Source organism: Hyperolius riggenbachi, chromosome 3, assembly GCF_040937935.1.
Source record: "Hyperolius riggenbachi isolate aHypRig1 chromosome 3, aHypRig1.pri, whole genome shotgun sequence".
Taxonomy (NCBI): domain Eukaryota; kingdom Metazoa; phylum Chordata; class Amphibia; order Anura; family Hyperoliidae; genus Hyperolius; species Hyperolius riggenbachi.
In genome coordinates this window covers 129,315,382-129,335,687 of record NC_090648.1, presented here as the reverse complement: position 1 = coordinate 129,335,687, position 20,306 = coordinate 129,315,382, and the positions used below count along the sequence as shown (strand labels likewise).

Here is a 20,306-nt window from a genome sequence, read left to right as displayed (position 1 = left end):
GAAACTACCGGTATTTCCAATTCTTTTGCTAAATAGATGTTTTATACGTGAGTATGTAAAGATTTCCGTCGCAGGGAGATTAAATATTCTTTGTAATTCTTAAACGAGTATATCTTGTTGTCTCTTTGATTCACAATATCAGATAAATATAAGATACCCACAGTTATCCAGAATCTAAGATCTAAGTCTTGTAGTATACAAGATAACATATCAAGAGGGAGCTGAATTGGTTTAAAGGGGTCAGTCGTGGTGTGGACTTTACTAATCTTGAAGCTAATTCTAAAGTGAATTGGAAGCCAATGAAGGGATTTGCGTAGGGGAGTCGTGGAAACAGAGCGGTGGGAGGAGTAGATGAGTCTGGCTGCTGCGTTCATGATGGATTGTAGGGGGGCTATGTGTTTTTGAGGGAGGCCTGACAGGAGGGAGTTGCAGTAGTCCAGGCGGGAGATGATGAGGGCATGAACAAGGAGTTTGGCAGTGTCTGGGGTCAGGAAAGGCCGGATCTTGTAGATGTTGCGTAAGTGGAAATAGCAGGCCCTAGCTACGGTTTGGATGTGGGAGGTGAAGGAGAGGGCCGAGTCCAGGGTGACACCCAGGCAGCGGGCTTGTGTGGTTGGATGAATGATTGTGCCAATCATTGTATGTGGAGAGCAAATGCTGGCCAGTCTAGTTTGATTCCACAGAAGAGCCACTGTAGCACAAATATTGAAAACATGTAATGCTGTTTCAATCAAAAGAGAAGAAGGAGATGGGCACAGCTAAAACACCCTTTATTGTGGCTGGGTTGACATAAAAAAAGCTTACAGCGGGGGAAAGAACAAGTCTGACAGCTGTTTCGCAGGCACTAGCCCTGCTTCATCAGAGACCTGAGAGGGTGTTTTAGCAGCTGTGCCCATCTCCTCCTTTTCTTCTGATTGAAATTGTGGACTTTCATTGGAGCATGCTGCAGGGAAGCCCAGTGTGGCAGCATCCACCCCTGCTGCATTTTGTGCAAGTGCTTTCTTCTCTTCATATTTGCATTGAATGTAATGCTGTTTATAGGAGGTGTCAGAACTGACAGTGCATTGTAGCTTGTTTGTATAGCTGACCGCCAGAGTGCCTGTCCTGACCTGTGTCTACCTCCAAAAGTGTTTCCTCTGGGGATGTGTAAGTCAGAACGGATCCTTGGAGCAATGGAAGAAGGTGGCCTAGTCTGGGGAATCAAGTTTTCTAAATTCCTTATCTCTCAGTCCAACTCAGCATCTGAATGATGTACAAGTCCGGCCCTACCTCACATCTTACAGGAATTTCTTAACGCCAGATACCACAAGACATTTTTAGAGATGTGGTGTGGAGTCCGTGCTTCCACATGTCATAGGTATTTTGATGGCGCAGGGGGGGGGGGGGGGGCACTCAATAAGGCAGGTGGTTACAAAATTTTGAATTTTGTCTGACTAGCTTAATTGTATATACTTTACCATTAAAGGGACACTACAGCATACTTGGTCGGGAATCCTTTTGCAGAAATGACTGCTTCAATGCGGCGTGGCATGGAGGCAATCAGCCTGTGGCACTGCTCAGGTGTTATGGAGGCCCAGGATGCTTCAATAGCGGCCTTAAGCTCATCCAGAGTGTTGGGTTTTGAGTCTCTCAACTTTCTCTTCACAATATCCCACAGATTCTCTATGGGGTTCAGGTCAGGAGAGTTGGCAGGCCAATTGAGCACAGTAATACCATGGTCAGTAAACCATTTACCAGTGGTTTTGGCACACTGAGCAGGTGCCAGGTCATGCTGAAAAATGAAATCTTCATCTCCATAAAGCTTTTCAGCAGATGGAAGCATGAAGTGCTCCAAAATCTCCTGATGGCTAGCTGCCTTGAACCTGCCCTTGATAAAACACAGTGGACCAACACCAGCAGCTGACATGGCGCCCCAGACCATCACTGACTATGGGTACTTGACACTGGACTTCAGGCATTTTGGCATTTCCCTCTCCTCCGTCTTCCTCCAGACTCTGGCACCTTGATTTCTGAATGACATGCAAAAGTTTTTCATCCGAAAAAAAGTACTTTGGTCCACTGAGCAACAGTCCAGTGCTGCTTCTCTGTAGCCCAGGTCAGGCGCTTCAGCCGCTGTTTCTGGTTCAAAAGTGGCTTGACCTGGGGAATGCGACGCCTGTACACGGTGGCTCTGGATGTTTCTACTCCAGACTCAGTTCCACTGCTTCCGCAGGTCCCCCAAGGTCTGGAATCGGTCCTTCTCCACAATCTTACTCAGGGTCCGGTCACCTTCTCGTTGTGCAGAGTTTTCTACCACACCTTTTCCTTCCCACATACTTCCCACTGAGGTGCCTTGATGCAGCACTCTGGGAACAGCCTTTTCGTTGAGAAATTTCTTTCTGTGTCTTACCCTCTTGCTTGAGGGTGTCAATGATGGCCTTCTGGACAGCAGTCGGGTCGGCAGTCTTACCCATGATTGCGGTTTTGAGTAAAGAACCAGGCTGGGAGTTTTTAAAAGCCTCAGGAATCTTTTGCAGGTGTTGAGTTAATTAGTTGATTCAGATGATTAGGTTAATAGCTCGTTTAGAGAACCTTTTCATGATATGCTAATTTTTTGAGTTAGGAATTTTGGGTTTTCATGAGCTGTATGCCAAAATCCTCAATATTAAAAACAATAAAAGGCTTGAACTACTTCAGTTGTGTGTAATGAATCTAAAATATATGAAAATCTGTTTATCAGTACATTACAGAAAATAATGAACTTTATCACAATATGCTAATTTTTTGAGGAGGACCTGTATATGGCGAAATTAATGTTTTATCAGGGCTAGATAAAATTAAGCATGTATCATGAGAGAAGTAGCTATGAAGAAGAGGAAAAAAAAAAAAGCTGAACTTCAAAAGGAACTGCCGTGAAAATCTTACAATTTAAAACACATACAAATAGGAAGTACATTTCTTCAAGAGTACAAAGAGCCATACACTACTTCTCTCCTATGTTATCTTTTTGCTATTACCTGTATTGTTGTATCTATTGTCTATTACCTGTATTGTTCTGTCACCCCTGTTATCATTGTCTGTAACCTTATTTATTGTACAGCGCTGTGTAATATGTTGGCGCTATGTAAATCTAAATAATAATAATAATATGTTGCTGTCCCTTACAGTAGGTAGTAGAGATTTGACATTACCGACATGTTTTGGGTTAATCTATCTCATTATGGGGGATTTTCAGCATGGCCTTTATTCTTTATAAAGACATTCCCTAAAAAAAGATTTATACAAAGAAGCTGGCTAACTTCACTGCTCATCGTACACCTTTTTGGCAGTTGGATGGAGCAACTGCCATTCACTAAGTGCTTTAAAAAATAAAGAAAACCCTGAGAAACCCCCCCCCCCCCACAAGAAGATGGTCTAGTCCAAAATATGTCGGTAATGTCAAATTTGTACTACTTACTGTAAGTGGCAGCAACATAGGAGAAAAGTAATTTATGGCTCATTTTACTTTGGAAGAAACATACTTCTTATTTGTATATGTTTAAAGAGACACTGAAGCGGAAAAAAAATAAGATTTGTATGTGTAGTACAGCTAAGAAATAAAACATTAGGAGCAAAGACAAGTCTAATATTGTTTGCATTGCAGAAAGAGTTAAGAAATTCCAGTTATCTATGCAAAAAAGCCATTGAGCTCAATGACTTTCAAAGTTGCAGAGAGCTATTTCTTCTGAAGCTTGTTATCTCAGCTGTCAGTCATTGTATCTTCTTTTTCTCTCCAGAGGACCGGTCAATAGTTCACTGGCCTGCTCTGTAAAAACATTTTGAATGCTGAGTAGTGTGTAAAACTGCAAATATTAGAGAATGATGTTATAAAAACCACTATATAACTGAAAATAAAAAATGAGAATATTTTTTTTGCTATTTGCTGCTAATTTTCTAGTAATTATCCGTACCACACAACCAATTTATTATATCATATTTTTTTTCCCGTGTCCAGTGTCTCTTTAAATGTATTTTAAATTTTAAGATTTTCGTGATAGAGCTGGGATCTTCCCAGCTGAAGCGAAGTACTGGCCGATCAGCCCATTATGTTGTGGGGAACAGCTGTTGTAACTGTTTATCTTTCTCAGATCCGTCCCCCCTTCATGCCTACATTATAGCTTCCCCTTGTGCTCCTGTGGACAGTAATGCATCGAGCTTGGCTGCTCTTACTAGCTGCGTATCAGGACCTTGGCACTCTGCTCAGGCTCTTCATCAGCCATGATGTAGGCATGAAGGGGGTGGGGGGGAATCTGAGAAAAATGGTGACAGTTGTTCCCTTCAACACAATGGGCTGATCTGCCAGTACATCCATGGGCCCAAACAGTTGTAATTTTTGTTTCATCAGTCCACAGAACACTATCCCAAAACTTTTGTGGTAGTCAAAGATTAGCTGCATGCTTGTTTCAGATGTTTGAGTCAGACACTACTGAGTCAGACACACAAGGAAATAAACATGTCAGCCACCATAGGCCTTTCACTTTAGGTTCCCTTTAATTTTCCCATTCACTGGCCTAAGGCTGTGCATGCATAGTATTGATAAAAAGGAGCCTGAAGTCTGGACCTCTGAGGCAGCTTGAAAATGCTTTCAATGTAGCGTACATTTTTATGCTTCCTGCCCGTTGTTACATCCTATTATGAACCCATTTCAGAAGGAAAGCTACTGGGGGGTAAACTCTGACCTGCTATACCTCAGCACAGGTATCGCTGAGGCACTCTGGTAGGAAGTCCTCTGTACTGTATTGCTGCATTATAAAGTGGCTCTTTTTCCACTAGTAATATTCACGTTAGAGGCCTGCGCGGGTCCAATTTTTCATACCCGCAGACCTGCTACCCGCACCCGACCCACAACCCGCTTTCAGCTGAATTTTATACCCGCAGACCCGCGTTTTCAATTTTCTTCTACAGTACACATTTAAAGCAATATTGGGAAGCTGTAAAGTAAATAAAACGTTTTTTATACACAAACGAAAACCAAAGAAGTGATTTAAAGATTTTTTTATTTTTTTTTTACTCTTATTTAAATCGATAAAAACCTAGAAGTAACATTCCTGCTCAAACAACAAATAGCAGAGCAAAGCACCCATATGCTGTAGGCTGCCCCCATCTACACTACATCTAGTGGAAGTGTCCCGTCCCCCTGGCCACTGCAGTGCACACTGGGAGATGTAGTACATTAATGTAATCACAGGCACATTAATGTAATACATCTCCATGCATGCATTGTGGTGGCCAGGGTGACACTTCCACTGCTGCAGCTATGAGTTGCAAGGCATAGACACTGCGTCCAGGCTCATATAAATAATTTTCAGATTTAAGAGTGCATATACACACACAATCTTGATCCTCCATGTAGTATGAGGGCCAATCAATATTGGCCAATCAAAATTGTGTGTGTGTGTATGTATGCACCCAAAGTGCAATTACTTCTGTTAGAACCTTTGTTAATGATGTGCTTGGCAGATCTTCCCGTTTAAAAATGTGTAGGCCGCAGAAGAATATTATGTGCCAAAATTATCTTGTCTTGTAACAACGTGGATACGAGTATGTGCGATTGCTTTGTGTCGTGCGGCTGTAACGACTGAGCAAATTGAGTAGGTAATCTCTTATACTACATGGGAGATGTAAAATTGAAAGATAATTGGCCAATCCAAATTGAATGTGTATATACACCCTACACATTATCTTTTCTTTATTTACAGTAGCTCAACAGTAAAATAAACGGTAATTCATTAAGAAAATCAGGATTGCATAAAAGTACAACAAGGCTTTTAAGCAGGGAGAACACATATACTGTATATGCACACCTACTCAGGACTTACCAATCAGAATCAAAGTTAACTGGAGCAGATTTATCACAACCAAAAGAAAACCAAAAATAAAAAATAAATAGCACACACGTCAAATGTCCCTCCATTTTGCATGCACTTGTGTTGATAAATCTGCCCCATTGTCTTGCATCTGTATGATAATAAAATACTGTATTTAATTCTTGTCATATGCAGCAAACACATACCTGTGTGTGCTAGATGGCTGTGGATGCAGCTACACTGTCAGCAGTTCTTGTTACATTTGGTATGTGCTTCTCTGACTGCCATGTGCTGCTCTGCCTCCTCCCTCCAGCTTTAGAGAACATGCCAGAACATTCTCTAGCTCTTGTCCTTTCAACTATCCCCAGTCACTAACAGACAGAGCTTTCCTATCACACCTTTTCCTCTTTCACACTGGCATGTTCCCAGTTATATGCACTAGTATGGGGGGAGGGGAGGTGTCAGCTTGAGAGGAGGAAGGAGTTTGCTATGATTAAAGATGAGAAACAGTAAACAAGCCAGCAAGAAAGTATTCTGGTGCCAGCATTCCTCACAGATTTTGGGAAGGCAAAAGATACAAAATTATCTTATGCTTGTTTTGACTACCCGCAACCCGATCCACAGAACCGCTACCTGCACCTGACCCGCACTCGCTACCCGCGACCCGCACCCGACCCGCATTGCGGGTAACCCGTGGGTACCCGACCCGCTGCAGACCTCTACTTCACGTCATTTATATTACAGAAAACAGAGCAGGAAGTTGAGACTCTGGGAAGAGTAGTTATACACTGGCATTTAAATAGCAATGCTAGAGCCACACATTTCTAACAAATGGAAAGCATACTCCATGTAGTTTAGACCTTGCTTTGATTTGGAGGTGGAAGTGACAGGTGTGGGTGAAGTGATAGGTGTGGGTCGTGAGCCTCTGAGGAAAGAAGTCATTCTGGCACATTGACTTAGGCACAGAGCTTTATACTGCATATACAGATATGGCTAAAAGCTTAAGTAACCCCGAAGGGAAAAAGTACTCCAAAGGGGTACTCTCTTCAGGAGAGGGAAGGTCCATCGAAGGCTTGCCCTGTGCTTCCCCTCTTGCCTGTTCAGTGCTGTCAAAACTGTCAGCAAGGGATTGTCGACAGCTCATGCATGTACAGTAGCTTCAGTGGAAAAAGCAGAGCATGATTGGGTCCGTGCTACTGCACAGGTGGGAGCTATCTATAGAGAGTGCATAATTATTAGGCAAGTTGTATTTTTGAGGAATAATTTTATTATTGAACAACCATGTTCTCAATGAACCCAAAAAACTCATTAATACCAAAGCTGAATATTTTTGGAAGTAGTTTTTAGTTTGTTTTTAGTTTTAGCTATTTAGGGGGATATCTGTGTGTGCAAGTGACTATTACTGTGCATAATTATTAGGCAACTTAACAAAAAACAAATATATACCCATTTCAATGATTTATTTTTACCAGTGAAACCAATATAACATCTCAACATTAACAAATATACATTTCTGACATTCAAAAACAAATCCATGACCAATATAGCCACCTTTCTTTGCAAGGACACTCAAAAGCCTGCCATCCATGGATTCTGTCAGTGTTTTGATCTGTTCACCATCAACATTGCATGCAGCAGCAACCACAGCCTCCCAGACACTGTTCAGAGAGGTGTACTGTTTTCCCTCCTTGTAAATCTCACATTTTGCGATGGACCACAGGTTCTCAATGGGGTTCAGATCAGGTGAACAAGGAGGCCATGTCATAAGTTGTTCTTCTTTTATACCCTTTCTTGCCAGCCACGCTGTGGAGTACTTGGACGCGTGTGATGGAGCATTGTCCTGCATGAAAATCAGTTTTTTCTTGAAGGATGCAGACTTCTTCCTGTACCACTGCTTGAAGAAGGTGTCTTCCAGAAACTGGCAGTAGGACTGGGAGTTGAGCTTGACTCCATCCTCAACCCGAAAAGGCCCCACAAGCTCATCTTTGATGATACCAGCCCAAACCAGTACTCCACCTCCACCTTGCTGGCGTCTGAGTCGGACTGAAGCTCTTTGCCCTTTACCAATTCAGCCACAGGCCCATCCATCTGGCCCATCAAGACTCACTCTCATTTCATCAGTCCATAAAACCTTAGAAAAATAAGTCTTGAGATATTTCTTGGCCCAGTCTTGACGTTTCAGCTTGTGTGTCTTGTTCAATGGTGGTCGTCTTTCAGCCTTTCTTACCTTGGCCATGTCTCTTAGTATTGCACACCTTGTGCTATTGGGCACTCTAGTGATGTTGCAGCTCTGAAATATGGCCAAACTGGTGGCAAGTGGCATCTTGGCAGCTGCACGCTTGACTTTTCTCAGTTTATGGGCAGTTATTTTGCGCCTTGGTTTTTCCACATGCTTCTTGCGACCCTGTTGACTATTTTGAATGAAACGCTTGATTGTTTGATGATCACGCTTCAAAAGCTTTGCAATTTTAAGAGTGCTGCATCCCTCTGCAAGATATCTTACTATTTTTGACTTTTCTGAGCCTGTCAAGTCCTTCTTTTGACCCATTTTGCCAAAGGAAAGGTAGTTGCCTAATAATTATGCACACCTGATATAGGGTGTTGATGATGTCATTAGACCACACCCCTTCTCATTACAGAGATGCACATCACCTAATATGCTTAATTGGTAGTAGGCTTTCGAGCCTTTACAGCTTGGAGTAAGACAACATGCATAAAGAGGATGATGTGGTCAAAATACTAATCTGCCTAATAATTCTGCACTGCCTGTACGTCTGTGCAGTAGCATGGACCCGATCAGGCCGGTTACACACTCAAAACGTGCAGGAGAACGGCTCCTGCAGGCGTTGCGGCGTGTCGTCGGGAATCTGCGGTGCGACGCTGAGTAGCGGCGGTAGTAGTTAATTTACCCGAAGGGGAAACGGCGATTCCCGACGATAAAATGCACTGGGATGCGTCGTACCACAACGCATCGAAACGCAGCGTCGGGTGTGAAAGGTAAAATGAAAGTCTATGGACTTTCTTTTACCTTGGTTAACGCAAAGTATAGACTTTGTGTTAAAACGCCGAAAGAGGGCTCTGGTGTGAAAGAGCCCTCAGGCTTGGCTTTTTCTGTCAAAGCCCGATCAGCTCCGGGCTGCTGCACAGCTCCACTGCTTTCCCATGATCTTTCTCAGCACTAGAGACTGCTAATACATTGCTCTGCGCTGATGATTTGGATGCTGCTATAGGCTGTAATAAGAATTGTAGCTATAGCGGTGCTCTGTGACTAAACTGGGGTCCGGAACTCAAACCAAAAAAAAAGCAGTCAATTCTGTAGGAGCAATAGCTGATGCCCAAATTACATATCCCCTCCCCCTCCCCCACAAGTTGTCAACTTGGAGGGGTAATAGCAGTAACACCACCCCAGACTTTCAGCAGGCACAGCTCGAGCAGGCTCTCGGCTTCACCCTGCTCTCAAATTTGTGCACAAAAACAAAAGGAAGGTAGAACCATTCCAAAAATGTGTATGCAGCGTGCCCAAGTAGCACCCCAGTGCCTCCTGGGGAGCACAATACAGTCCACACAAAAGACTGGCACCGCTGTTTGCAAATATAGCTCTTTTTATTCCTTACCTTGCCTTTCTTACTGCTGCTTTTCTTATGGAATAAAAGCTATATTTGCAGACAGCAGTGCCAGTCGTTTGTGTGGACTGAAATTTGTGCACAGCAGTTTTGAGTAAATGCTCAGTGCTGGGATGGCTCCAGTGGCTTCCACCTCCTGAAGTATCTATCTAAATTTTAGGATTCTAAACCTTACAGGTTTGTGTTAAACCTCGTACAAAAGTACACACGAGGACTGTTGCTGGGCATGGATCATTAGTCTATTCCTCTGGTGACAGTGCCGAGCTGAGGCTGCATAGACAAGTCGCTAGTCTCCAGGCTAGTGACTTGTTGTGTTGCTATGGAAGGGGGGCGGGGGCCTGATGCCGTGGCACACAACAAAGTGGGAAAGGTGAGGTGGTGAATAATGCCCTTGGCCAATACTCTGCCAACAGTCCAGGCTGATCATTGGCTGAGGCACAGAAAGGGAATTGGGGTCACCGTACACATGCTAGGTTTTTGGTATTTACAGCCCTGGCCAAGAACTGTCTAGCTCTAGGGTATGTACAAGGGTTTCGTTGTTTAGGTTTAAAGCAGTAAGGTTATAGTTAGGTAGTAGGGTAGATAGGATTTGCATTATAGATAGGTGGGTAGTGTAGATGGAGGGTGTATTTAGTTGTCAGAGTTAGAATGTTATTGTCAAATAAAGGCAGGGCTGGATTTCTGCAAAGGTCTGGGCCTTGGGAGGCTGCTGCCCTGGGGGACATCTGGACATGACATAGGGGTTGCTACTTATGAAAGAGAAGGCTGCAAAAACATGAAAACACAAGGTGAAGCCCAAGGGAGCTGTATATGTATAGATGTTAACACATGGAAGAGGGTGTTGCACATGGAATGGGAGGGGCACTGCTGTAGATGGAAGGGGTACCACAGCATACTTGGCCTAGTGGTGGAAAAAGTATAAATCCGGACTCTAATGTCGGAAAGAGGTTAATGTTAGGAGTTTAGGGTTAGGTGCCAGGAAGAGGTTAGAGTTGAGCATGAAGAAGGCGTTAACCTTTGCAGAGGAGGTTAGTTGTCAACAAGGGGATTTAATTTTGGCCGAATCGCTTAGGGCTAGGGGAATGAGGGCCAAAACTAGTGAGAGAAAAAAATAGCTGAAGCAAAAGAATATCAGGAAGCACTGCTATCAAATGTACTTTAGTATTTTAGTTATGTTCACTGTTCAGTGTGAACAGCTTACCAAGTTTCTTCCCCTCTAAAGAAGCAGTTTTTCTTGTATAGCCGAGGCAATTACTGTAGACAATATATATTATAAAATACATTATTAAAAGGCGTTTGTTATGCCAAGTGCATGACATTTTGTCACAGATGTGTATGCAGAACCTCACAAATTATTAACACCGTCACCCGGTGACATGGCGCTGACTAATGTTCAGCCCTTCAGCTGGATTCTGTAGGTTATATAGAATTATGTAGACATCTAGTAACACCTAATTTTGCAGAATCTGAAATTATGAGTTCCTGCAAATTAGCTTTAAGATGGAACCAAACCGTAACACATTCTCTGCTCTATTTCATGCATGCGCCGTTATGACACCTCGAAAGAACACCTCTAAAAAAATATAAACTGTAAGCGTAGTGCGAAAGCTGAAACACTAGCACGGAAAGCACTGAAACCAGAGTTGTGGAAAGCCTGGTGCAAGTGATAATCTAAGAATTATGCACAAGTTTGCCGTGAGAAGCCTAAAGGTGGCCACACACGATACAATAAAATGATCCGATTTTACGGCAATTCGATAAAAATGACCGGATCTCCCCAAAAAAATTGAAAGCTTTTTTTTTTTTTTTTCATTCGACTGGAAAATCCAATTGGATTTCCCATTTTTTTCGATTTTTATCTATCTGGAATGCCAGATATTTTTCTTCAATTTCTCTAAAGATTGTATGGTGTGTGTTGGATTGTCAATTTATTAATATACACACCCTAGCAATTTTCACTGATTTTCCAATCATTTTTATCATAATTGGGGGAAAAATTTAACATAGGTATGTGTGGTACATTGGTCATATTTTTGAAATGTTACAATCAGTCAGAAAAATTGAATGCAATTCTTAAATTGAACAGATATTTAAATAATTGTATGGTGTGTGGCCACCTTTAGGCTACGTTTAGTCTATGCATGTTGCAGTGTAATGTAATTTTGTAACTGCACTGATGCCACAATCGTGCCTTTACATTGACAAAAAAGTTCCACTGCGCTCTCACTGTGCAATGAGTACGACCTAAAATAGAGAAAACAAACTGCACATTGCGTGATTCTGTCTAAATATGCACTTTTGTAACACGACCTGTGCAAGTGTGAAAGCGTGCCTCCACTCGTGACACCAACATCAAAGGGGCTCACCAGATTCAAACCACCTCGTTTTTCAGGTGGATCTCAAGCTCAATTCTGTGTTTCACTAGGTCCCTCTGAACCACACCATCCAGCAGATTAAGAATCGCTTTTAATCTTCATAAAACTTCAAATAAAAAGACAATAAATCTCTCATTGCGTATGTTCTAACAATGGCCTCAATTCACTAAGATCATGCTAGAGATAATAAGGCAAGAGAAAACTTACCTCCACACGTGAGAGGGTTATCTTACCTCTTTATTCCTTAAGTTACCTCTCCTGTAGTTAATTTACCTCCTCTGTAGTTACTTTACCTCCTCTGTATTTAATTTACCTCCTCTGTAGTTATTTTCACATGCAGCTAATTAACAGCCTGTCTTTAACTGTGGAGTTATTTTAAGGATTGGAGAGTTAATTTAAAGACAGAAGAGTTAACTTTAGGCTTGCCTGAGGTAAAATGTTTCCTGAATACTACATGCCTTATCACCATGTTAACAACTCTAGAAGAGTTATTAAAGACAGGAGGTAAGTTTAGTGAATTGAGGCCAATGTAGCGTTACATCCGCGCTTCTTGCACCAATCTCCTACTTACAAACTCCAAGATAGATATAGGTGTATCTGAGCCGTGAACCTTAGGGCCCTCTTAGACCTGTGGATGGCTTCCGAGCGGCGTCCCGCACTAAAACTCCCCACTGCTCTCGGGCTTTCCCTCAGGCTTTTCCTTGCTCACCGCCGCTGGTTCCCAAGCGTGTTGACGTCACGTGCACTGGCTCCGCCAGTGATGATATACGTGCCTTTACATTGTCCTGTAGACCCCATTGTGTGTATAATTCCATTGCAGCAATTTCCACTTGTTAAATGTCTGGTGATGAAGTACCTTGGGCTGAGACACTTGCATTGCTATGAGTCACCGGTTTTGATATCCGTTGTGACGTGCCGTAAGTGAATCTTAATGGATTGTGTAAACTTGGCCAAAATGCCTCCATTCAGTATCCAATGTTTTTGGTTGGTTTGTTTTTATTTTTAAAATTAGACATTATATTCTCTAAAAACTATGCATCTTGAAGGGCAACTATAAAAGTCAGCTGAAATTCTAAAAGTCACATATACTGTAATTTTTAGTAGTTAATAGCAAATGGCAATTCAAAGGCTTTTTTTAAGCTTTTTTATAACTTGGTGGATCAAGCCTGTTAATATAACGGGCTCTAGTCCCTCATAACTCCCCTCCCGCCCCTATGACCGCCGCATGTAAGCGTGCACACGTCCAGTATGTGTGTGCAGGGCAGAAATAAGCAATATGTTATTCCTTTGTGAGTGACAGGGAAGTGGCACCTATCTACATGGTACAGTCCTACTATCCAATGTGGACTGGGAAAGAAGACCTCTGATACAGGAGGTATTTCCTTCACACAGGCTGTGATTAAAGGAGAACTGTAGTGAGAGGTGTATGGAGGCTGCCATATGTATTTCCAGTTACCTGGCTGTCCTGCTGATCTTCTGGCTCTCTAATACTTTCAGCCATAGCCCCTGAACAAGCATGCAGAAGATCAGGTTTTTCTGACAATTTTGCCAGATATAGCAATATTAGCTGCATGCTTGTTTCTGGTGTGATTCAGACACTTCTTCAGCCAAATAGATCAGCAGGGCTGCCAGGCAACTGGTATTGCTTAAAAGGAAATAAATATGGCAGCATCCATATATCTCTTACTACAGTTCTCCTTTAAAGACATAAGAAAAGCTTTCTTGTTACTGGCCATTAGCTCTATAGGTATAGCGGTTTTACAGAATTAGTTTCTTTGATATTTGCCCTTTAATGAAATTAATAAAAGTAGGGGACATCTAGATAATACTTAAAGGGAACATGAAGTGATAAATATATGGAGGCTTTCATATTTCCTTTTAAACATTACCTGTTGCCTGGCAGCCCTGCTGATCTATTTGACTGCAGTAATGTCTAAATTGCACACCAGTAAGAAGAATGCAGCTTATCTTGTCAGATTTGACGAACATTTCAAACATCTGGTCTGCATATGCTTGTTCAGGGTCTGTGGTTAAAAGTATTAGAAGCAGAGGATCGGCAGGAGAGCCAGGCAACTGGTATTGCTTAAATGGAAATAAATATGGCAGTCTCCATATCCCTCTCACTTCACGTGTCCTTTAGGTTAAAAAAATATCGTCTGGGTGAGAGCAGGAGAAGTAAGATGCAGCAGTTGAGCAATTTTATATAGCTTTGTATTGCACTGGGCAGTAAAAAGGTAGCAGTGACAGCAGTCTTATCAATATTCCATCAGATGTCTGCCTAATAGATATGGTCAATGAGATTTTAATTGTATGCAAATTATATGCATACTTGTTCAACTTGGAAAAGCACTAGTTAAATCTGCTCCAGCTGATTGGTCAATTTCCATACGGCATAATTTGGCTGTTATATATTAACATTGAATAAAAATGTTGTGGTGAATTCCCACAGATCTGATTTTGACGGTCACATGATGATTCTCAGTTGTGAGTTCTGAATTAACCCTCTCCAGTTCAATGTCGGACTACATTCGACTTTGGCCTTTTCCAGACAATTGCAAGATTGTGGGCACATTTGGTCTTGTCGCTTTTTCTGGGTCCAGTCTGGCACAGCCTCACTATGTGGATCACAATGTTAAATGCTTTGATACCATACCATGCTGGAGCGCTTTCTGTGGGATGTATCTACAGTGCATGACCTTGCCCCACCCCTGATCCCATCGACGACACCCTGCACCCCTCCTCATAAAAGGGGATTGGAAAATAAATTCCTGTATTCTTAATGAATTCATATTAGGATATGTTAAACAGCAAATCCTGTTTATTATTAGGATGCTAAATATAGTGTGTTATGCTGAAAAGGTTTTTATTGAAACTTGACAAATTTTAGCTAATTGTCAGTGCCTTATGTTTATCGCTATGTATTTCTCCTCCCACCTGCATGGTAGCAGCTGTCATATCTTGGGTGTTATATAATACAATGTACATGTAAGCAAGTCTAAATATTCCTGTTTATTGCCATGAGATTAGAAAACATGTCCTGTTCACTGATCTAAGTTAGTAACTTGTTGCATTTTACATTCACTTTGGGTATTGATTGACCCCATCATTAATTCTGCTCATACCAGCTAGATATTGAAATCCTGAATTGACTAACTCACAACAGTTGTTGCTGAGCTGTAAAAATGGAACGTTCTGTTTCGATTTATTGCTTATATGTGCACCATTTGTCAGAAAAGCTTCCAATCTATACAGTTTATCACGGCCCCCTTGGCTCAAATTTTTTTTTTCTTCTACATACAGATTTGATACATGTTTTTCAATGCGGTTTGTAAATATATAATGATATCTTTTAAATTAGGTTTACAAAAGTATATCGGTATGTTGCGATTGCACGGAGTTCTTAAAAGAATCTCATAACAACTGAAAAACTCATTGTGATTGAGCCTTTCGGGTTCATTTCTACACATTGTGATCTGCTCAAAAGCGCATTGCATTTACATTGAATCGCGGTGCTCCTTTTCCGTTAGTTCAGTTCATTTTTTACCCTAATTGCTATTGCTGCCCTGCATGATTTTCGGTACAATCGTGCCTCATTCCCGGCGGCCTCACAGCACAATAGAGGTGAGTGGAAATGGGTCGCGGGATCGCAAGCACAGCTCACTTGTGATCAAGCTTCCAAGTGGAAAAAAGCCCTTATTGTATACAGTGGGTCAGATTTCTCAAAACCAGTGCATGGAAGAACTGGTGCATTAATGGAGTAGCTGCTTATACCGAGCATTCTGATTGGTCAAGCTGAGCGACCACTGCACCTGCATTGCGCTCAGTTTACTCCGATTCTCTTTGCACTAGTTATGATATATCTCCCCCAGTGTCCTCCTGCATGAGTATAGTCTTCTTGTTGGCAATGGTGCTGATATTTTTCTCTTCTTTCTCCACCAGTGGATGTTCCTACATTTAGTGCCTTCCTGGAATGGCTCCCTGAAGCAGCTGTTGCCTGAAGCAGATGCCTGGTTCTCCAAGCGCAGGAAAGGTTGGTGAGATGTTTGGTTAGATTTTATGACTACAGATGAGCCACAATTTGCAGCCACAATACCACTCATTTTGAAATAAAAACTGAAAATAAACGATTAAAGCGCAGCTGAAGTGAGAGGAACGTGGAGGCTGATATATTATTTCTAAACCATGCACATTGCCTGGCTGTCTTCCTGATCTGCCGCTAATACTTTTAGCCTTAGACTCTGAACAAGCAAGCCGATCAGATGTCTGATTGAAGACTGACTGGATTAGCTGCCTGCTTGTTTCAGGTGTGTGATTCAGGCACTTCTAACCAGTAGACTGCCAGGCAACTGGTATTGTGTAAGCGTAAATAAATATGGCATCCACCATATCCCTTTCACTTCAGATTCCCTTTAAAGCAAACCTGAGCTGGCATACACCCCCCCCCCCCCCCCCCTTCCCCAAACACATACTACCTGATAACGTGTTTCCCCGAAAATAAGACACTGTCTTATATACATTTTTGCTCCAAAACATGTGCTAGGGCTTATTTTCAGGGGATGTCTTATTTTGGGAGAACCCACTAAGGAAGAACATAGGGCTACTGGGAAAACTTAAACAGCAGTATTTGTGCACAATATGTGAGTTTTATACAAAATCTGAATCTCACTTCAGAGTACAATGGCAAAGTCACTGTACTGTTTGCTTAGGTTCTGAATTCTACTCCCAGACTCACACTCTTATCTAACTCAGATCTATAGTAAGGAGAGGACAGGCACATGCTTTAGATTCCTGCCACTGCTGTATTGTCTGAGGCACAAGCTGAGCAGAAAGAGAGAGGACAGCCAGCATATGCAGCTAAAGAAAGAGCACAAACACACACCTTTCTCCATACTAACTCTGCTGAGCCTATGGTTGCAAAGTGGTGCTGGCAGAAACTCCCTCCACAGTCCACACAGTCCAAATCCAGTCTCCTTCTTCCTCACACACCACAGTTCTTTCTCACCCCTTCCCACTGTCCCAGAGAAAATAAGAGATGACAGTAGCCAGCACATCTCGCTCACCAGGGGGGCTTGCAGAGGGGAGGGGAGAGAGTGACAGCAATACTGGTGGATGGGAAGGGACAGAGACAGCAGAGGCTGACATTGTCCAGGGATGAGTCCATCCACACACTGCTTCCCTGGCTGCCTCTTCCTATTGCACAGCTGTGTCCCCTCCTCTCTGCCAAAAGGGCTTATTTTCAGGGTAGGGCTTAAATTTCCAGCCTGCTTGAAATCTGAGCTAGGTTTTACTTTCGGGGGAGATTTTACTTTCAAGGAAACATGGTATGTCTAGCCATATCAGGTAGTCCATTACAGCAGCTCCCCACCGCTGCAGCGTCTTTTAAACCCCAAATTTAATTTAAAAAAATAGGCTGTGACCCCAGGCTTACAACTCTGCAGCTCTCGGCTCTGTGTTCCTCACCACAGCACAGAGGCAGGGGAGACTTTTGCGGGGGAGGGGGGCCCCCTTAGGATGCCCCTTCTCCATTAGGCTACCGACAAGCTGTCTGCTGGTAGACTCGAGGAAGGGGGGCAATGTTATTTAGCTTTGTTGGTCTGCCTACAATTTTTGGGGGGTTATTTAGTGCTGGCTGAGTAGCCTAATTATTAGATCTTTCTATCCAGATTCTGTATGCACCCCGGTCTGTAGGTTATGGCACCTCTGGTAATGCCGACAGATGCTTCAGGACTCAAGCATGTCATAGAATTAGTAATGTTTGTGGTGTGCTTACATTCTACCGCTGGTTGTGGAAAGGTTGGCTTCCATTCTGTGAGTGGTCCGAGGTAATTTCTGATGTGTGTATGTGCAATGCTTTTAAAGCTATTAATGATGCTAGTGGTAGGACCATGGGTAACTCGGGAGGATTCTTAATGCCCCCATGACTTAAATAGGACCTTCAGCCTAAACAAACATACTGTCATTAAGTTACGTTAGTTATGTTAATTAAAATAGATAGGTAATATAATCTCTTACCCACTCTGTTTTAAAAGAACAGGCAAATGATGTGATTTCATGGGGGCAGCCATCTTTTTGGTTGACCAGAGGTGACAGGGAGCATGAGACACAGTTCCAACTGTCCTGTGTCCTGATCACCCCTCCCAGTTGCTAGGCAATGAGAACAACATCAGAAATCCCATCATGCTTTGCACAGCATCAGGGGAAAAATGCTCGGGCAGTTTTCTTTGATGGGTCGGAGCTTAGCTTCTGTGCAGCTAAAAATCAGGCTTTAATAAGAAAAACAAAGTTCTGTGCTGTGAAACTGTTAAAGAAACGCCAAGCCTTTTCAGTGCTGCTGAGTAGATTTTTAGTCTGGAGGTTCACTTTAAACATGCTATTGCAATGTTGTGTAACTAAAGCCTCAGACACACACTGTATTAAACTCTTCAGAGGCGACCGGTTGAGGTCATGACTGTGGAGAATATAACTAGATTACAACTGCACTGATATCACTAAAAGATTCCGAGTTCCGGATCATCGTATGCGAGTACTTTGAGGCCCCCCTTCCGCCTGCCAGAGGAGAGTCTGTCTTTTTCCATTGAATTTTGAAAGTTACTGCAAGACTGGTGGTTAATCCATGTCCATTTGTGATCCATTATGTAAATGCGTACTACAATTTACACTCTATCTGGGAATAACCGGTGGAAGGTTCTGCATGAGGCCTTTCTTTTTTTGTAGAAGAACCTTTTTTGAAAATTTTCATCTCAGGGAGCCCGTTCCTAAAAATGGTATCCTCTACTGCAGTCACTGCAATCATGAAAAAAAAAAAGGATATCTAATCTATAACTGCTTGTTTGACTTGTTGCCCTACTATCGTCAGTATGCAGCCCCCGCGATTGGATTCTGGCATAAAGCTGGCCGTACACTGGTTGATGTGGCCAACAGACCTCGTAGATCCTTCTCTGATCATTATCTTATCCGAATGGGATCTGTCTGACTGAATCCTTCCACACACTGCACACAGATTTTCATTAGATTTCAGCAAAAAATAGATTCAAAATCTGTGCACACAGCCTACTGGGTCCCTAGGTCTGGACCATGCATGGTGAAGGGGATCTCACCTGTCTGCCAGGGCTTCCTCCCGTGTCTTCTCTCCACCGCCGGGGCTTCTCCCTTTCTCTTGTCTCCAAGAGGCCAAACGCTAGGAGCAGCATGGCACTTGCCTTCACCACTACTTGCCTTCACCGACTTGCCTTACTTGCCTTCACCACTAGGGTGGAAGCGGTGGAGAGGACACAGGAGAAACAGTGGTGGACAGCTGCATACATCGCTCATCCCGCAATTAAAGGCTGCTAGCGATACGCACCTGCCCCTCCACCGCTCAAACAAATCGATCAGTTTTCAGAAGCAATTGGTAATCGTTTGCAGCATCGATTTTTAACAGATTTGAGCAAATGATTGAATTGGCCTGATATAGATGAAAACAAATCGACCAGTGTCCCTTATATTGGGTAGATGGAAATCTTCAGTTGGGAGAGTTTGTGATCAGAAAGCTTGATTACTCCAAATGAATTAGTAATGTCTCCATTGTTGTTGTTACCATTTAACAGGGATTGTGGTCTAGGCAGGATTATATAATTCAGTTTATTTTTTAATGAGCAGATTTAATATTGGCAAGTCGTTGAATGGAGTGACCTCTGTCTGCTTTTCAGGTGCTCATAACAGGAGCGACATGCTCCATAGGACTCTGTGCTCTGGGTATCTCCATGCTTTGTAACTGTATGTTTACCTGATTTGCTTGCTGTGAATAGGGTTTAAGTAGACCTCAAATGAATGACCTGCCATTTTTCTACAAAGAAAATTGCCTCATTCATCAAGCTGTCTGAAACTGTTGCCCTATAGCAGTTAATCAGTCCAGTGCTGTGCAGAGAAACTGCAGTGGGGAGATTAAAAGAAAGATGCTGGTTGTTGGAGAAAACTCGTAATATGCGAGATATTCCCTTTGTAAATGGCCCTGTTGTCACCCTTTTTAATAATCACAGAGGTCTAATCTGATGAAATGATTGTTATTGAAAGAAAAGTTAATTCAGCTTACCTGTTGGCCATTGAAGCTGCTCATGAGGTTAAAAGAATAGGGAAGTTTGGGCAGGTGAAGGGATGAGGCAAAGGTTTTCCTTCCTTGGAAAAGTGGAATATTAAAGGGAACCTAAACTGAGAGGGATATGGATGTTTCCTTTGAAACAACACCAGTTGCCTGGCATCCCGCTGATCTCTGTGGTTGCAGTAGTGGCTGAATCACACACCTGAAACAAGCATGCAGCTAATCCAGTCTGACTTCAGTCAGAGCACCTGATCTGCATGCTTGTTGAGGGGCTTTCGCTAAAAGTATTAGAGACCCAGGATCAGCAGGAGAGTCGGGCAACTGGTATTATTTTAAAAGGCAAAATTCATATCCTTCTCAGTTTAGGTTAGCTTTAAAATGGAATATTAAAGTGTACCTCTAGCAC

The 20,306-nt window shown here is 42.6% G+C and overlaps 1 protein-coding gene across 5 annotated transcripts in view; it reads left to right on the top strand.

The window, feature by feature from the left end:
• GMCL1 (germ cell-less 1, spermatogenesis associated) overlaps window positions 1-20,306 on the top strand; it is a 178,578-nt gene that overhangs the window by 120,218 nt on the left and 38,054 nt on the right. For all 5 annotated transcript variants that reach the window (XM_068274930.1, XM_068274932.1, XM_068274931.1 and 2 more), the window contains exon 9: window positions 15,763-15,853. In XM_068274930.1, the coding sequence (XP_068131031.1) occupies window positions 15,763-15,853 (91 nt within the window). The remainder of the gene's footprint in view (window positions 1-15,762; window positions 15,854-20,306) is intronic.